Consider the following 16,736-nt stretch of genomic DNA (forward strand, 5'->3'; position numbering starts at 1 on the left):
CTTTTTTTTTAGAATTTGATTATCTTTGGGTGTTTTCCCCCATAGGTTATTTCAATTACAATTATACTTCTTGATACACAAATACATTTCTATAATCTTTATGTGTATATATGTGATTTCTATTTATTCTAATTTTACTGATTGTCTTTTGTTCTTATAATTATTTTTTTGAAACTTGTAGTGCATTAAATAGGTGCTTACTGTTGTCTGGTTCTGGTTCAGAAGCTTAAAATTCTGTTTTTAGTCCTTAATGTCCAAGTTAAACTTATTAATGCATTACTTAACAAAAGAATAAATGAATCTAAATAAGATTTTACATTTCCATACCCCAAATTCTTCCTTATCAATTTATCATTGCCTTCTAGTATTTTAATTCTCCCTAAAATAGCAGTTATTATTGTTGTTGGTTTTGCAAGTTCCAATATTCATGATTATTATTTTATTTTTACATAGTCAGTGTTTATTTAAATTTACCTGCCTTCTTGAGTCTTCTACCTTCCACAATCTTCAGAAATCCTTTCAGCTGAATTTTGTTAGTGGCAATGAATTTGTCTTTAAAAATGTCTTTAATTTAGACTTATTCTTGAATAGTAGCATAGTTATTTATAGATTTCTAGTACTTCATAATAGTTTGATGTTATTATTGTATTTTCTTCTGATTTGTACTATTTTTAGCAAAAAATCTGTTGACATTATACTTGTAGGTATATAGTAACTAATCTATATTTTCTTTTTGCTTTGGTTTTATATAACATTTTATTTATTTGTACTTGCTATTCAGAATTTTTACCAGTATACATTTGAATTTATTTTTATTTCTATGTATCCTATTTCATTCTCATTTTATCTCCTGAATATGACCATTTGAATCCTCTAGCAATTATGGAAAGTTCTCAATCATTATCATTTTAAATATTGCCTCTCCATTCTTCCTCTCTCTTCATTAATTTCTGAACACTTATTAGATGTGTGGTGGGCCTTTTTATTCCAACCTCTGTCTCTTATCTGCTCTTATATCTCTACATGTTTTTGTGATACACTCTAATTTTCCCAGATGTGCTAAATTCATAATTCTCTCTTCAGTTGTATCCAATCTATTAAATCAATCTACTACTTGAGAGTTAAAACCCACTCAGGAGTTAGTTCAGGTGTCTCTAACAGGAAAAGGATAATGCTAACAGAATAAAAGTAATGATCAGATAACATCTTCCACAAAACTGATATTCTGCAGCCACAAAGTAATTATCCCAATTGTAATTATTATGAGCCACTAGTGCTTCTTTCCCAATGATAACTCTAGCCCTGCTTTAATACTTTTGCTTCTTAGACCAAAAATAAATAAATAAATATATAATCACAATATTCCCTCCTCTTCTTGACAGCATGTCTAAAAACTGCCCCCTGCTTTCTTAAACACTCACTGTTTAGTTAGAATCTCTGCACTTAAGCACAAATTCTACAATAAGTCCCTCCCACAATTCCCTTGTATGCATACAAAATAAAGGTAGGGGTTTTGTTTGTTTGGTTTTGTTTACCACAGGATGTTCCTGGTCTTTGGTTAACAGGATTTATCCTCCTATATTTAAAGTTCAATGGGTTTTATTTGATTCTATTGCAATTCTAATTGTTCTATCTTCAGTTCTGGCTGTTTTTCTGTCTATGCTTTCCATTCCTTCTATTGAGTCTCGTTATTTTAAATATTTTTCATTTTATCTAATCACTTCTTTCAAATATTTGTTTTAGCCAAAGATCTAAGGATACTATCTTGTTCTTTGTTATTTGCTAATTTTTGTTTAAGATGGAATATTTCTCTGTTTTATAACTTTCAACTGAATTCTATTTTCATTTTGAGACTTCATTCAGAATAAGTTTTTGCTGGTACTAGGGATATTACTGTCCCACGCCAACTATTTTTGTTATTTTTTATTGGATTTTATATAGTATACAAATACACATTTAAAATACATTTGAAGAGATGGGACAAATGTATACAGTATATGATTACCACCACAATCAAGGTAAGAACTCTTTCCATCATGTAGAGTTCCCTTGCCAGTCCAACTTTCAAGATATTATAATGTGACTTTATCTATATTTGAACTTCATATAAATGTAATCAGGTATTATATACTCTTAAAAAAAGATTATGCATATAAGAACTGGGGTACAATTCAGAGGTGCAGGGGGTGAAAGAATTCACCAGAGAGGGGGGAACAAAACAGATAAATGTACTGAAATACACTGCTAAGGGGAGCAGCGGGTAGATCAGGAGAGATTTGCCATGCCATGTGGGTCACCTCCCTGGCGGGGAACTGAACTCGTACTGCAGTAGCTGCAGATTGCTTCATAGTACTGTACTTTAACCTGCTGCACCGCCAGGGAGGGCCCAATATATACTCTTGGTTCTGGTTTCCTTTGCTTATTATTATGTTTGTGAAGCTCACTCACATTGCTTCTCATGGTTGCAAACTCATTGCTCTACCTTTTTCCATTGCACATTGGATTTTTGTTGTAGGTGTATATCTGGGAGGTTGTTTCCAACTTTCTTTTGGTTCCTGGGATTTCCCTTTCATTTCTTTTGAATTCTGTTGTCTATTTGAAGGATTTAATTTTATTTTTGCAAAGACAAACTGGTGTGTAGGCCTGACGTGTGGGGGCAGGAGAGGATTCACCAGAGACAGAGTGGGGAGCAGAACAGGCAGATCTATTGAAAAAAACTGCTGAGGGGTACAGTGGTTGAGACAGAGAAGGTCAGCTGTACTATGTGTGAGGTAGCAATGTGGCTGGGGATGGCATTCAGGCTAGAGGTGATAGTGCTGAGACTTAACACCTAGACAACCAGAGAAGCCCTGTTGGAGGATTTAAAAACAATTTTTTTAGTCAGCAAATCTGATGATCTGTTCTATTCTCCACTTTTCTTTGTTTCTTTTGTGGAAATCCTTACATGATTGTATGATTTACTTTAACTGATGACATCCTCTGGACTCTTGTTTCTATTTATACGAACCAAAATTTAGTGCACATCAATAGGAGGATAGAGATGTGATATGGAAATAATTTTGTAGTTATGATCTCTTGCCTGGGTAGCGTGTTGCATGTGCAAGTAAGTTACTATGTGTAAAACCTGTAGAAATCATGTTAAAGAAGTGGGGTGGCTAAAGACAGCAGTGTAATGAAGTGTGGATGTGCTTGTTGGGGTTCAGGAATATGAAATTTGATGAATCAATGGTATGTATGTAACTAGAGTGTTACCAAGAGAGCTATTCTAAAATGGGCCTGTTTTTGCCCTGCAAAAGTAATTGTTCTTCTAGATCAGTGTTTCTCAACTGGTGAAATTTTCTTTCCAGGGTACTTGACAATGTTTGGAGTCATTTTTGTTTAGCATGCTGTTCCTGTGAAATGCGGTAGAAGTTAGGGATGCTAATAAACATTCTATAATGCACAGGACAACTCTTTCTCACCCAGGAAAGAAAAGTCCACCGTAAGTATCACATTGCCCAGGATGAGAAAACTTGTGCTAGACAGACTGAGGGACTGGAGATGGGGTATAAATCCAAGACTAAATGAATTCTATAAACATTATTAACTATCTCTCAAGAAATGATAGCATCATTGTGGCACACTCTTTTACGATTTATCAAATCCTAAAAATCTGTGCTAGCCATCTCAAATTTGTTCATTCCCGTTCTTTTCTCATCTGTAATGGTGAATCGGCAACTACCAAATCCTTTCAGTTTCAATGAAATCATTGAGATCTGACATCAAGGAAACTAAATGTATACAAAAAGTTCTTTAATCATTAAAAGTTACACAACAAATTACTCTCAAATTTATTTTATTTTTATTTTACTGCCAAAAAGTTTCCAGATCATAGAGTAAAATAGGCTGCACAAGTAGCACTAGATAAAGATTTTGATGTAGTTTACTGTAATGAGATGGCTAGGCTTTCTTTTCTTTTGCTGTTACATTTTTGCAGCTTGAATTTAGGGCAAAGATAAATTTCATTATTTTACCAAAGGATGTGATTATCTAAAATTGTCTCCTTTCCTCTAGGCAACACACACTACCATTTATTCTCCTGATTCTTTCCCCCCCAAAACTGAGAGTTGTAATGATATTATTGGTTTTATAACTTATGTTTCCATTGTAATGCTATTACTGAACCAATGTTGTGATAAATGGTCTGTTTATAAGGGGAATCACTTTTACAAGAAGTAGAAAATTAGACATGCTTCTACTTTGCAATAACAATAAAACCAGAGTAAAAAAAAAAGTCTCCAGTTTATTCCCATCTGTATCAGCAGAGAATCTTTAAAAGATGGTGTTTCCCCCTTCTAAACACAATTACTGTCTACAAGTACCCCATTTAAGTGAGCTTTCCTTCAAATTCTATTTGAGATCAATACATTTTTGAGTTTACCAGAGCGTGGGCCCTTTAAGAAAGTCAGGCATTTTAAACTCCACCCCTCTGTTGACTGGAGGCAGTTAAGTCGGAGTTTCAGAGGCTTTTTGCTGGTGATAAAGCCAAAAGAGAGCCAGCATGCCCCCCTTGCTTTGCCTGGAAGGAATGTTTCTGTTGCAATAAGCTCTAAAAGTGGAAGCTTTAAGATTCTGTGGGATAAGGAACAATAGAAACTTGTGAAGTATGGAAGCCAGACCAGCTCTTGAGATTCCATCATGTACTGAATAAAGTAGAAAGAATGCTCTTAAAATCTGAGTTTCCCCCTCTGGTGCTGCTACTGGCTTCTAGCTTTACTCTTCCATTTTACGCAGCAAATCAGTTTTCCAGAAGTCTTTTCCAATTTAAGGAGCTGCTTGTCTTATGTACCAGGTCCCCAAAAGGCAGAGTTGAGAGAAACAAGTTTCAGTGACAAATAAACTGGATCATTGCTACCAGAAAGATTAACATTGTCTATATGCTTCTGAGTAGCAAGGCCATCATTTTTTCTTTCTGTTACATCTTCTGATTATGTTCTTAAGTCATTTAGCACTAAATTAGAAAATAACTACAAGAAATTGGGGTTTTAAGTTCCCATTTCTGAGCAAGAAAGCAACCATCTTGGTAAAAGATGAGGTCCTTTGAAACACTTGGGATTTTAGTTTTCATTAGCCATTTAAGCATTAGATCAAATTCATCAACGGGTTTAAAGATAACAGGTGTATAAAACTCACTACAGTCACATCTGTATCCTCCCTAACCCCATTATAAACCTTTCCAAATATTCAAAACAACAGAAAAATGTTTACACTTCTCCTCATTTCCACGTGTTTGTTCTTCCATTGACTAAGCTTGGATAATAAAACAAGCCCTGTCGGTTTCAGTTTGATTTTTTTACACAAGTTAGTTGTTTTGTGTTAACAGCATAAGGTGGTTAGAATCACTTCTCCTGCTAGGCCAATTTCCTGCAAATCTTTCTTTAGGAAGGAGGAGGAATCAAGTTCTTATTGTGAATTTCTAAGGCTTCAAAACCGGAACCCTGAACTGAAGCTGTTAGAGTAGTTAACATGTTTTATTTTTGACCTATTACAATTTTCTAGGATTGGGCAAGATCCTAGTAAAGAAGTGTGATGGTTAGTGTTCTCCCTTAATCGTCCTTATTTGTGCAACATAATGCATGTCTGCAGTTACTCTGAAAACTGGCACTTAAAGAGATGTTTCAATCCACAAAAAATGCTCACCTTTTTTTCCTTTTTGGTTTAGATAAATGTTAGCGTCTTAATCCTATCGCGTGACATGCCCAGGCACTGTCTGCAAGATGCAAGAGAAAGAAAAAAAGTTGCACCTTGTTTAACCAATTGAGCGCACTGTGGTTGCTAAGATTATTCAGGAGTAAAGAGGGCGGCATATCTCTCCTGCAAATTCTTCCTTAAGGAGGTTAACCTGTGGCTGCTTGTGTTTCCGCAGCTTTTGTCTGCTTGTAGGGGAACTTTCCGATCTCTCGGAGCAATTCAAAGCTTCACAGTCCAGCATTTTGAGCACCGAGATCAAAACTGTAAGGGTTGCTTGTATGTTTGAAACAGACAGAGGGAGACACGAGCACACGAAGTTGGTGGAAGATGGGGCCACCACATCGCCGGGGCTGAATGCCCGAGCCCCGCTGACCTTTCCACGTGTCCCTGGCACCTGCGAGGCTTGGGGAGCGGAGAGTTTCTTTTTCTCGGGGGCGGGCGCGAGCCCGGAAGAGGCAGGGCGGTCGCTGGCTTAAGTCTGGGGGCTCGAAGGGCCTCCCTCGGAACACGTGCGGCCGGCGGGAGAGCAGCCGGAGCCCGGGCTAGCCTGGCTTGTCCGCACCCGCGGTGCCCACGCGTCGCTAGCCAGTCCGCCGACGCCGGGAGGCGGGCCTCGGCGACGGCGGGCGGGCCCGGGAGCTTCCCGCAAGCTTTGCAAGGCGGCCTAGCGAGCGCGCCAGGCCCGGCTGGAGAGAGCCCCAGTGCAATACTGCCCGAGCCCGGGCGGGGTCTCTGTTCTCTGGCAGAGGAGGTCCCTTGGCAGCGGGAAGCTCCCTCTCTTTCTCTTGCCGCCGCTCCGAGTCTGCGCCCTGGTGCCAGGCGCCCAGCTCGGCGCTCCCCTGTGCTTGCCCGGCGCCCACTCATTCGCAGCTCAGCCTTCGCGGCCGCCGCCTCCCTGCTCCTCTTCCTCCTCCTTTTCCCAGCCCGCCGCAGCCATGGCGGACAGCGCCAGTGAGAGCGACACGGACGGGGCGGGGGGCAACAGCGGCGGCTCGGCCGCCATGCAGTTGTCCTGCTCGTCGACCTCGGGCGGCGGCGGTGGCGGCGGGGGAGGCGGCGGCGGTGGGAAGTCGGGGGGCATTGTCATCTCGCCGTTCCGCCTGGAGGAGCTCACCAACCGCCTGGCCTCGCTGCAGCAGGAGAATAAGGTGCTGAAGATCGAGCTGGAGACCTACAAACTCAAGTGCAAGGCGCTGCAGGAGGAGAACCGAGACCTGCGCAAAGCCAGCGTGACCATCGTGAGTGTCCCCCGGGGACCCGCCGCTGCACCGACCTCCGCCCGCCCCCGGGAGAGACTGCACTTGGACCTGGTTTCTCCAAGGCTCCCGGGGACCCGCCGCCAGCTTACTCCCAGCGGAGATCTACCGGTCTCCGGGGTGGGGGTGGGGGGGGAGAGGGAGGTGTCCTTCGGGGCCGTGAGGGTCCGTCCTCCCCGGGGCAGTCCAGGGCCCTCGCGAGGTTCGGGAGAAAGCTGTTGGGACTACCAACCACATTCCCTTTTCGCTTCGGGGGAGGAGGCCCCTCCCGTCCAGAGCTGGAGGCTGGTGGCGTGGCTGGGGGGCGGGGTGGGACTTTTTTCAGTCACGGCATGCTTGAAGGATGCGTCTGAAATCTCGGGAACCTGGGTTGGGGGAGAGAGAGGAAGCTGAGGCCTGTTCCGGGGGCCTCGCTTGGGGTGCAGGGGGAGGGTGCGCAGTTAGGTTGGGCACTTGGTTAGCATCAGGACGGCACTAGCCTGATCGCCCTGAGAGGGGGCGGGAGAGAGTGGCCCGGAATGCGGGAAGTGGAGTTTTCTGGCTAGGTTCGAGTGGGATGGGCGGGTATTTGAGCTGATGTCCCCACGTCCGTTCGAAACCCTTTCCTTGGTTAGTTGTTTGGGGGCCTGGGGGTGAGCGCGGGAGGCAGCGGTCTAAAGGCAGAAGAGTGCAGCATCTAATACTAACGGGAGTAAACGGTATGAAGCCTGGACTGGCCGAAACCAGGGTGAAGGGTAGCAACTGTCTCCCAGGTGAGCAAGATGTAGTACGTGTGTTTGCATCATTGGTGGAGGGGTCTATAGCTGATTGTCTGAGTCCAGATACTTGAAGGGAGAACCGATCTGTTTACACCAGGCCCCCGGAGACTTTCCTGGAGAGGGTACAATTAGGTGTGTCGTGTCGGTCTCTCCTAATGCAGCAGCCCTTTAGAAACGCCACTATAGCCGTGATGAGGCGAGACATAACTGGAAAAAGTACACGATGTGCTCTCACCTCGCACCCTTGCCAGCTTGCCACATCATTAACACGCACAATCCCCATACAGACAACTCCTTTCAGATCTAAACAGTTCCTAGGCAGGAGCAGAAAAGAAACTGTCAAGAAATCAGGGGGATGCATTGCTGTAGCTGCTGCATAGTTGCGGAGTAGAAGAACATTAGATGGAGAAGATGGAATGAATTTGGGAATGGCTCAAAGATCACGCCCTGGAAATGAATTGGGGCACTTTTTAAGAGCCGTGGGGGGGGGAGGGGGATTGCTTCCTCAACTGTATCTCAGAATTGGGGATGGATGGCAATGTGAATTTGTTTATAAAGCAGATTTGCTCTAAAATTTTGGTATGATTGGCACTCCAAATAGAAATTTGACTGGAGAAAGACACTTCACATGCTCACATGTTGTTCTGCAGAATGGAATTTGAGCAACATCCATGCTTCTCCAGACTGTGAAGTTCTTGAAGTGCCCTTTTGGTAGGAAGGGGGAGGAATTTGCAGAGACAGCCACTTCCAAACCTCCTCTGTAGCTTTCTTGGCTGACAGATGTCTCTGCTTTGGAGAGAGGGTGGGGGAGGGAGAATTGAAGAGAGTTGGTGGAAGCAGTTTAAGGTTCCAGTTAGCAAATGAGAGGGTTAGTTTCTTGGAGAATGTGAACCACAGAAAGCGGTAAAACGTATATGAAAGGGATTCCCTGACCTCTTGCAAAAAGTGAGCAAATCAGGTTGTTTGTTTGGGAGGGAGGGTTAGGAGTGTAGAGATACTATGAAAAGGTTATCTGTTTGACACTTTGACTATGATAAATAGGGTTTGTGAGTTGTACACATGCACTTTGGCTTTGGGGGGGGATCAACATGTCCATTCCTGATATATAAGATCAGTGGCCTTCTGAACACTGAGCTTGAAGAGTGTATACAGTGGTAGTTTTACTTTTTGGCACTTTATTCCTCAACCAAAACTAATATCCCGCCATATATACTTTGTGAAATATTTTAGGGCTTTATGAAGTTCTAGAATGGCTTTAAATGACCATCTACAAGTACCAGAAGCTTCTACTTCTTTAACCTCATTGACATAACCAGGAAAACAAAATATTTGAGGTTTACCTGGTTTCTTAATACTGGGCAGTGTTACTGAGGAACTGACAGATGCAGAGAAGAGATTCCTTAAGTTTTGGAGAAATTTTTGTTAACTGAAGTAGGACCCAGATTGTATTGGGATAGGTTTGACCTCTCAGGTATATAATTTGGGAGGAGAAATGTATGCAACCCCACAAAATGGAGAAATAATGTGAGGAGTTCACTGAACACCTGTTGTAGTTTATGTCAAGGTTAGCTACACCTGATAACTCAGTTTACGCTTTGGCCCTTGTGAATAGCTACATGGGAAGTTTGTGAAAGGCCTACTAGATACTCAATCGAGTCTAGTGTTTGGTTGCTTTTTTCACTACTTTAGTTAGTTAATTTGAAGGGCAGCTGCTACCATAATCCCATTACATGCCTTCTTGACTCTTGTTAGTTTCTGTAATTACAGTAGTAACTTTCTCATTCTTGGGCACTAACGGCGATTATGGATGTCTTTCCTTTTCCCTCGAATATGTTCCAGATTGAAGACACATTGTTAATCAGCCACATGCTGGAGAAGGGAGGTTCTCCCTTCTGTTTTATTTTTTAGTTTTTAAAGTAATGTTAGGCTCTCAGTGAGATTTATTGGAAGGTACAGAGATTTACCAATACCTGCCTTTCCTCTCCTTCTTGAACATTTTCCCTCAAAGTAGTGGATTTGTTATGACCAATGCACTGATGCTGATATTTCATAATCATCCAGACATCATCATGTACACAGTGTGCTGATTGCATTTGGACAAATCTCACCATTTTTATTTCATACAGAATAGTCAGTGTCCTGAAAGTCCTCTGTGCTCTTTTCATCTCTCCTCTCTACTTCTGATCTTTTTAATGTCTCTATAGTTTTGCCTTTTCTAGAATGTCATAAACATGGAATCCTATATTAGTTTTTTTGCGATTGGCTTCTTTCACTTGATAATCAGCGTTTAAGTTTCCTTCATGCTTTTAATGGCACAGTAGTTCATTTCTTTTTAACATTCAATACTTTGGGTGTAGCACAGTTTGTTTATCCATTCACCTGCTAAATGACTTGCCATTATGAATAAAGCTGCAATGAATTTTCCATGTGTAGGCTTTTTGCATTGATAGAAGACTTGAGCTCATTGGCATAAATACCAAGGAGCTCAGTTGCTGGACTGTATGGTTTTAGCACTTTTAGTTTGTTACGAAACTGTCTCTTCCAAAGCAGCTGTACCATTTTGCAATGAATGAGAGTCCCTGTGGCTCCCACATATTTTCTAGCATGTGGTATTGTCAATTTTGATCTTTCTAATTAGGTAGTGATACCTTCTTGTTAGGCTCTTAAAAACCGAATTCTAAGGCCAGCAAGGGTTCATAACCGAATCATTTCTTTCTCTTTTTTGGTATAAGGGTGCTTTTCTCTGTTTTAGATGCTGTTTAATAAATGACTGCTATTCATGGTCTGTTTTCTCAGCATCTATAAGAAGTAAGCCTCATTTATGAGGAAGAATCAACTGTCAAGGCCCTTCATCCATGTCTACAAGTGTACTGTGTGTCTGGGAGCTTAGCTTGTCCCTCGTGTAATTTAGGACATAGAGGTGGAATGGAATGTTTCAAGTGATTCCATTTCTCCCAGTAAATCAGCAGTGGAACCAGGCTGCTGATAACAGATCACAGTTTCTTTGGAGTGGAAGAAATTAATGTTCAGTAACTTTTGAGTAGCCCTCGATCTTAGACTAGGTCTATGGCTTGTGCTGTGAGTGAACATGTGATTCTGATTTGATGTAGCAAAAAGTGGCTCCACAGTTGTAGGAAGTAATTGGATGCTTATATGTGCTCAACTAGTTGCTGGTAATAAGTAGGGCCTCACACCTAGATGCTTCGTTTGCTGAGATTAAGTGCCTTTTTCTAGGCAGGTTTATACCCTTTAGCACATATTTTGTCAAAGTAGAGGCCTATATAATAAACTATTAGTACTTAATGTCTTTTTCTGTCAAGTTAGCTCTTTATTGAAGTTTATGGAAGTACAGAAATACAAAGGTATTTTGAAGATGCAGTTAAAAAAAAAGCCTTTTTTTAAAAAAAATTATTTTATTTATACATACAGAACTGGGGTACGGCCAGAGGCTCAGAGGCGGTGAGAGCCTTCACTAGAGACAGAGTGGGAGCAGAACAGACAGATCGACGAAGTACACTGCTGAGGGGGAGCAGCAGGCGCCGTCAGGAGAGGTCTGCCACGCCATGTGGTCACCTCGGCTGGCCGGAATCGAACTCCTGCAGAGGAGGCTTTAGCTTCTCAGTGTAGTGCTTTAACCCGCTGCGCCACCAGGGAGGGCCAGCCTCTTTTTTTTTTCCTGTTTAATTTCTTAGATTTTAGGAAATACTTGAGCACCACTTTGAGAAAAGAATTACATCACAGTCAAACTGCACACTCAAGTCTTTTTTTTTTTGAGGCTTAGATTTCTTCTGCAGTTGAAATTCATCACATTGGTAGATTTCTTCCATGTTTTTTTTTTTTTTTAAACTTCTATTTGATTACATAAACACAGATCCTTAGAGGCTGTGACAGTCTTCTACAGTGTTCTTACTTATTTTGCTGGGGTAGGGGAGTAGTTCAGAATCACCAGTTTTTGGTTTGTGGTCACCCTTGTTCAAGCCCAGAAATTGGAGGCAGTCACTGCTTGCTGAAAGACCTTCAGTGACTCCCCATTTCCCTCTGGATCTGCATAAACTTTCTGGTGCTTTAGCTGGCTCTGCATCATCTGTCCTTTTATTCCCAGCCACATCCCTTGTATTCTCAGGCTCTTACTCTGAACTGCTGGTTCCTGGAATCTGAGAAGTTTTCTGGGCTTCTGTCTTCTTTCCTAAATCTTACTGTTCAACCTCCTAAGTCCAAGCAGACTTTGCTGTCGTCCCCAGTGTTCACTAGCACTGCCTCTTCCATAGCCACACCTTGGGTTATGTGGTCCCAGGGCTTCCATCTAAATACTCCCTCAATGTACCTCCTCCCCCATCATATAGATCCGCACTAGTAGATGTGTGAATTCTTTTAGGGCAGAATGTGCTTCCTCACCGCTTGACATGCAGTAGATATTTAAGAGTTTATTGGGTTGAGTCATCAGGCATTGGACGATGAGGTGTTTTAGTTGTTTTTCTGTTCTGTTTGTTGGGATAAGGGTGCCTATACTGTCTCCTGTACCTTTTATTCATAGAGCATCTTTCCTGGGGGCATCCTACACAGCAGCAACCACCATCTTCCCCAGAGTTGGTTAAATAGATTGAGTAGGATACACTGTATTCTGTGGGGGACCATCCTAACCAGTGTGTGCCCCCAGCCCTGGCCTTCTAATTAAGGGTGATGTTGCAGGCTACCTTGTAGCAGATACCTAAACTGTGCTGATACATTTCATACCTGTCAAAGGGGACAAAGTGTCTTTAGGGTCACCTTTCAAAGGGATTTTTGAGGAAAGCCTAGGGGGTAAGTGGCGCTATTGGAAATAGAGATGTTCGGATTTGTTGCCTCAGTCTTGGCCACAGTGACTCTTCTCATTTCCTGCGACTTTCTTTAAAGTTGAAATGTGCCTTAGTGGCCCCAGGGTAATTTAACCCCTGGTGTTTGTCAATACTTGTAGTGACATAGAGCTCTGACTGGGAACATATTCTGGATGGGCATGTGGGATTTGTAAAGTGGAGCTTGGGATTGTCATATTCATTTTTTTTCCTCCCTTTTTTTTTCTCATGTTCTACAAACAGTTGCATTTCTATCTACAAATGCTAATTTGAGCTTTGAACTATGCCAGCAGGGGTAGGGGTCACAGCCATTTTCCTTGCTCTCTCCATGTACTTTTCCCTCAGCAAGTAGGTGGTGGTTTCTGTTTTGAATCAGTGTTGTTGCTTCTAGATAGATTGAATTATTGTCAAAGCTTGCAAATTAAATGTTCACAAGATCCGTGTGTTCCTGTTTGTGATGGTGAAAATTTTCTTGACAAGGAAACGACTGCTCTGGAAAATATTTCTAATAGTCAGGATCTTGAAATGGTGTTAACTTACAGACTCTTCTTACTTCCCCAGGACTCTGATATTTTCTTCTCTTTAATGGCTGCCAAGCCCACGGCTATGTGTGTTATCCTGGTGTTCATGCCAGTAAGTTGCAAATGACAATGTAGATATTCTCTTTTGGTGAGATGAGTGCTAATAAAAGAAGGGTTAATCACTTAATCGATGATGGCTAGTTAGGATTAACTCACCCTCTTATAAATGGTTCTTAGATATATATGGAGTGTAATAGCTTAATGATTAAAACTCAGTCTAATACTCATTCAACATTGGTAATTTTTCTGATTTATTTATATTTATTTATTGCCACCCTGTTTTCTGCCTCCTTAGTAAATCACAAAATAGTATGGGAGAAATAGAGCCTGAAATAGGCAGGATTAAAGCTCTAAGGGGTTAAGAATGACCTAGTGTATTCTGGATACTCCAAAATATCCAGGAGGAATGTAGGGGCTCCCCCAGCTGTTCACCCACCACTAGTCTTGATTTTCATTCCATTTAGTCTTGTCTGCTTGCTAGGGGAACTTCATAGCAGAGGAAAGTGCCTCTTTCTCCTAGACTTTGCTGCCCAGAAGGTTGTGAAGTGCTGGAATAACCAACATACAAATGGAAGCAAGAGAGGAAGCAGAGGGTGATTCCTTCCAGGAGTCCTGGTTACCTCCTTATCAGAAATGAAGTGCATCTGTATCTGAAGACCTTTAGGGGAAACTGTTTAGTTTATTTTGTAAGGCAGACATGGGGGGAGTTACTCGATTTGTCTATGTCCCAGAGACTTTGTTTTTATTTTTATTATTTTTTTAATGTAGTGATGATTGAAAAGAAGTGTCATGTTTTCAGTTTATAATTTGTATTTGTCACTCGATGGGGAATCATCTAGGGTGGTTTTTCCTTTAAGTATTTCTGTTACCCTCAGACCAGATCCCATTCCTTTCATGGAATATTGCTGGATGAACTGAACTTCCCAAGAATTCATAGTTTAAAATTGATTTGTGGGACTATTTTATGGACATTTCAAATCCCAGCCCTTTTGTTTTGTTTTTAAGTTGATTGACAGCATAATCTTCCTCTCATCTGTTCCAGATCAAACGAGCCTTTGGGTGCCAGGTGTGTGTCCCCAATGCCTCCAGGGCACCTCAGGGCATTTGGATCAAATGAGGCCACTCATATTGAGGAGTGGAGTTTTGGGATATATAGCCAGACATAAGCCATAATTCAAAAAAGTTTTCCATAGAAGGGAAGAGCAAAAAGAATGAAAACAGCATAGAGTATGGATGAGCTTAACTCTTAGAAACGTAGTTCCTGCAATAAACATTTTCTTGTGTTGCTTTTAGAGGTGAAAGTCTATTGAGATTGAATTGGAAAGGCCAAACATACTAGAGACAAAAATAATTCTGTCTGGGGTTTAATTATGGAAACAACTGATGACATTATTTGCATATAGGCAGTGTTGTTGTTTTTTAAATTTAATTATCCTGGTATACCATCTCAAATAATCTTATTCTTTTAAGATTTTTTTTTTTGTTTGAGTTCTTTACTAGCAGGCCTTAATTTATCTAAACAAACACACTTGCTGAGAGTCAAAACATTGTTTCTGTTTTGTTTAGTAGGCCCTGATTATAGAAACACTAAAACTTAGGAGGGAAAAAAATTGGCCAGATGTTGACATTTTTTGTAAACAAAGAGTGCAATTTGATGTCATAAAGTAGAGGCTGGAGTTCTGATCAAAATCACTGCTAACGTGTCATGTCTTTTGGAATATATTTCATTTTGAACCTCAAATACATGCAGCTTGTATCAAGAGAAATATCCTAGATACCCAAAGAGGGTGATAATGTTTTCTTTTTAGAAGGTAAGCTTTTTTATTGTAGCAAACTACACACAACCTAAGTTACCATTGCAAATGTACTACTCAGAGGCCCCAAGTTATGCGCACAATACAATATGGTGTGGATCATCTTTCTCTGTTGTCCATTTTCACAATTTTCCCAAACAAACTACATTCAATTAAACAAAAACTATTTCCCTTTACCTGCAATCCCTGGTAATGTGTAGCTAGTGATTTTAAATTTTTATCAATTTTTTTAAACTTTGATTACAAAAGCAGCCAGCTGCTTTTTACTGTCCTGGCATGGAAATTTGGACTTATGCATTGTAATTTGGACCTATACATTGTAATTAAGACACTGAGATTTCACTTTGACTTCAAGTTTCTGTTGCTTACTAGCTGTCATGCATCTGGCTCTTTGAAATTACAATGTATGTTGTACCCTGATACCCAGCCCTGGGACTGGCACCATTTCTTCTAACTTGCTTTAAGAGTAAGAACCCAAATTTGTAGAATCTCTCACAGCAAGGGCTTGACTTCAAGAGATAGAAAGGGACTTTGCTCCAACACCTTGTAGATGAAGGCTGCTTTTTGTTAAAAATGTGCTGTAAATACTTAATTTGACATCTTGCATAAACCAGATGTAACATTTTTTGTAAAGAAATTTAAGAAAGCTTTAAGAAAAAATGATGAAATTAATAATTTTCTTACCTATCAGCATTGCCCAATTTCATATCACTTTGTGTTGTGGTGCTGACCACTGATGTTTATCCTGTGCTCACTGTGGGATAGGTTCTGTTAAGAGATTTTCAAATATCTTCTTGTTCAGTCTTCACCAGCATCCTTTGTGATGGGACTGCTATGTGCAGTTTAACATGAGTAAATTATATGACCAGGGAAATTAAATAATTAGCCTGAAGTCCCCTGGCGATCAGGTGGGGACCAACTTGTGGCCTCAGAGCTTAAGTACAAGTTATACAGCCTGTAGAGGTGGGATGTTAATTTAGGAACAGTTTTAGTTTCTACATGGTTAAGTTCTACATACGTCAGTCAGAATAGTCAAGGCCTATTCATTATTGCAGCAAATTCCCAGGATGCCAGACCTAAGGGAGTGTTTCCAGGGTAGCAAACTCCCTGCCTTGGAAAAGAAACAACCACCGAGAAGGGTGCCTTCTGTGGTGTGGGTGCATTGTGCTTCGGTGTACATGGCTGGGTACCAGGGTACCACGTACATTGTAATTTCAAAGAGCCAAATACATGCCTTGCTGGCTCTGTGGCCCTGCAGTATAGACTGCTGGTGTATTCCATCTCTGTCCTGTATCCTCAGTGTACCCAGTAGGTTGTCACCTCTTATAGCACAGCCATCTGGCTCCCCTTCTCCCTCACCTCCAACCCCATCTTAGCCTCTGTATTTCAGGTATAACCTGACTGGCAAAGTAATAGTGGTGTTTTCTTGAAAACGGACAACAGTGATCTGCTGCTGTATGATAACTGTTGCTATAACTGCTGTGATGAAGCTGTGTTTGGGAGTTAGTGAAGGTCCCAAGACCATAGTCAAGGTGGGCTGTCTTGAAGAAAGTGATTTTGATTTAAGACCTAAAGGAATAAGTTGCAGTTAATGTAGAAGGAAGGGGTGGCTAAGTATATGTCCGTCTGCACATCTGCATGCATGTCTGCGCGTGCGTCTACGTGTCCGTCTACGTGTCCGTCTACGTGTCCGTCTACGTGTCCGCCTACGTGTCCGCCTACGTGTCCGCCTACGTGTCCGCCTACGTGTCCGCCTACGTGTCCG

The 16,736-nt window shown here is 41.4% G+C and overlaps 1 protein-coding gene across 1 annotated transcript in view; it reads left to right on the top strand.

Moving 5' to 3' along the window:
- Positions 1-6,436: 6,436 nt before the first annotated feature.
- CCDC6 (coiled-coil domain containing 6) overlaps positions 6,437-16,736 on the top strand; it is a 102,431-nt gene continuing 92,131 nt past the window's right edge. Inside the window, exon 1 of the mRNA XM_004680872.1 lies at positions 6,437-6,968. Within this exon, the coding sequence (XP_004680929.1) occupies positions 6,666-6,968 (303 nt within the window). The 5' untranslated portion in view covers positions 6,437-6,665. The remainder of the gene's footprint in view (positions 6,969-16,736) is intronic.

This window comes from Condylura cristata, unplaced genomic scaffold (genome assembly GCF_000260355.1).
Source record: "Condylura cristata isolate star-nosed mole 26May11 unplaced genomic scaffold, ConCri1.0 scaffold00011, whole genome shotgun sequence".
Taxonomy (NCBI): Eukaryota; Metazoa; Chordata; class Mammalia; order Eulipotyphla; family Talpidae; genus Condylura; species Condylura cristata.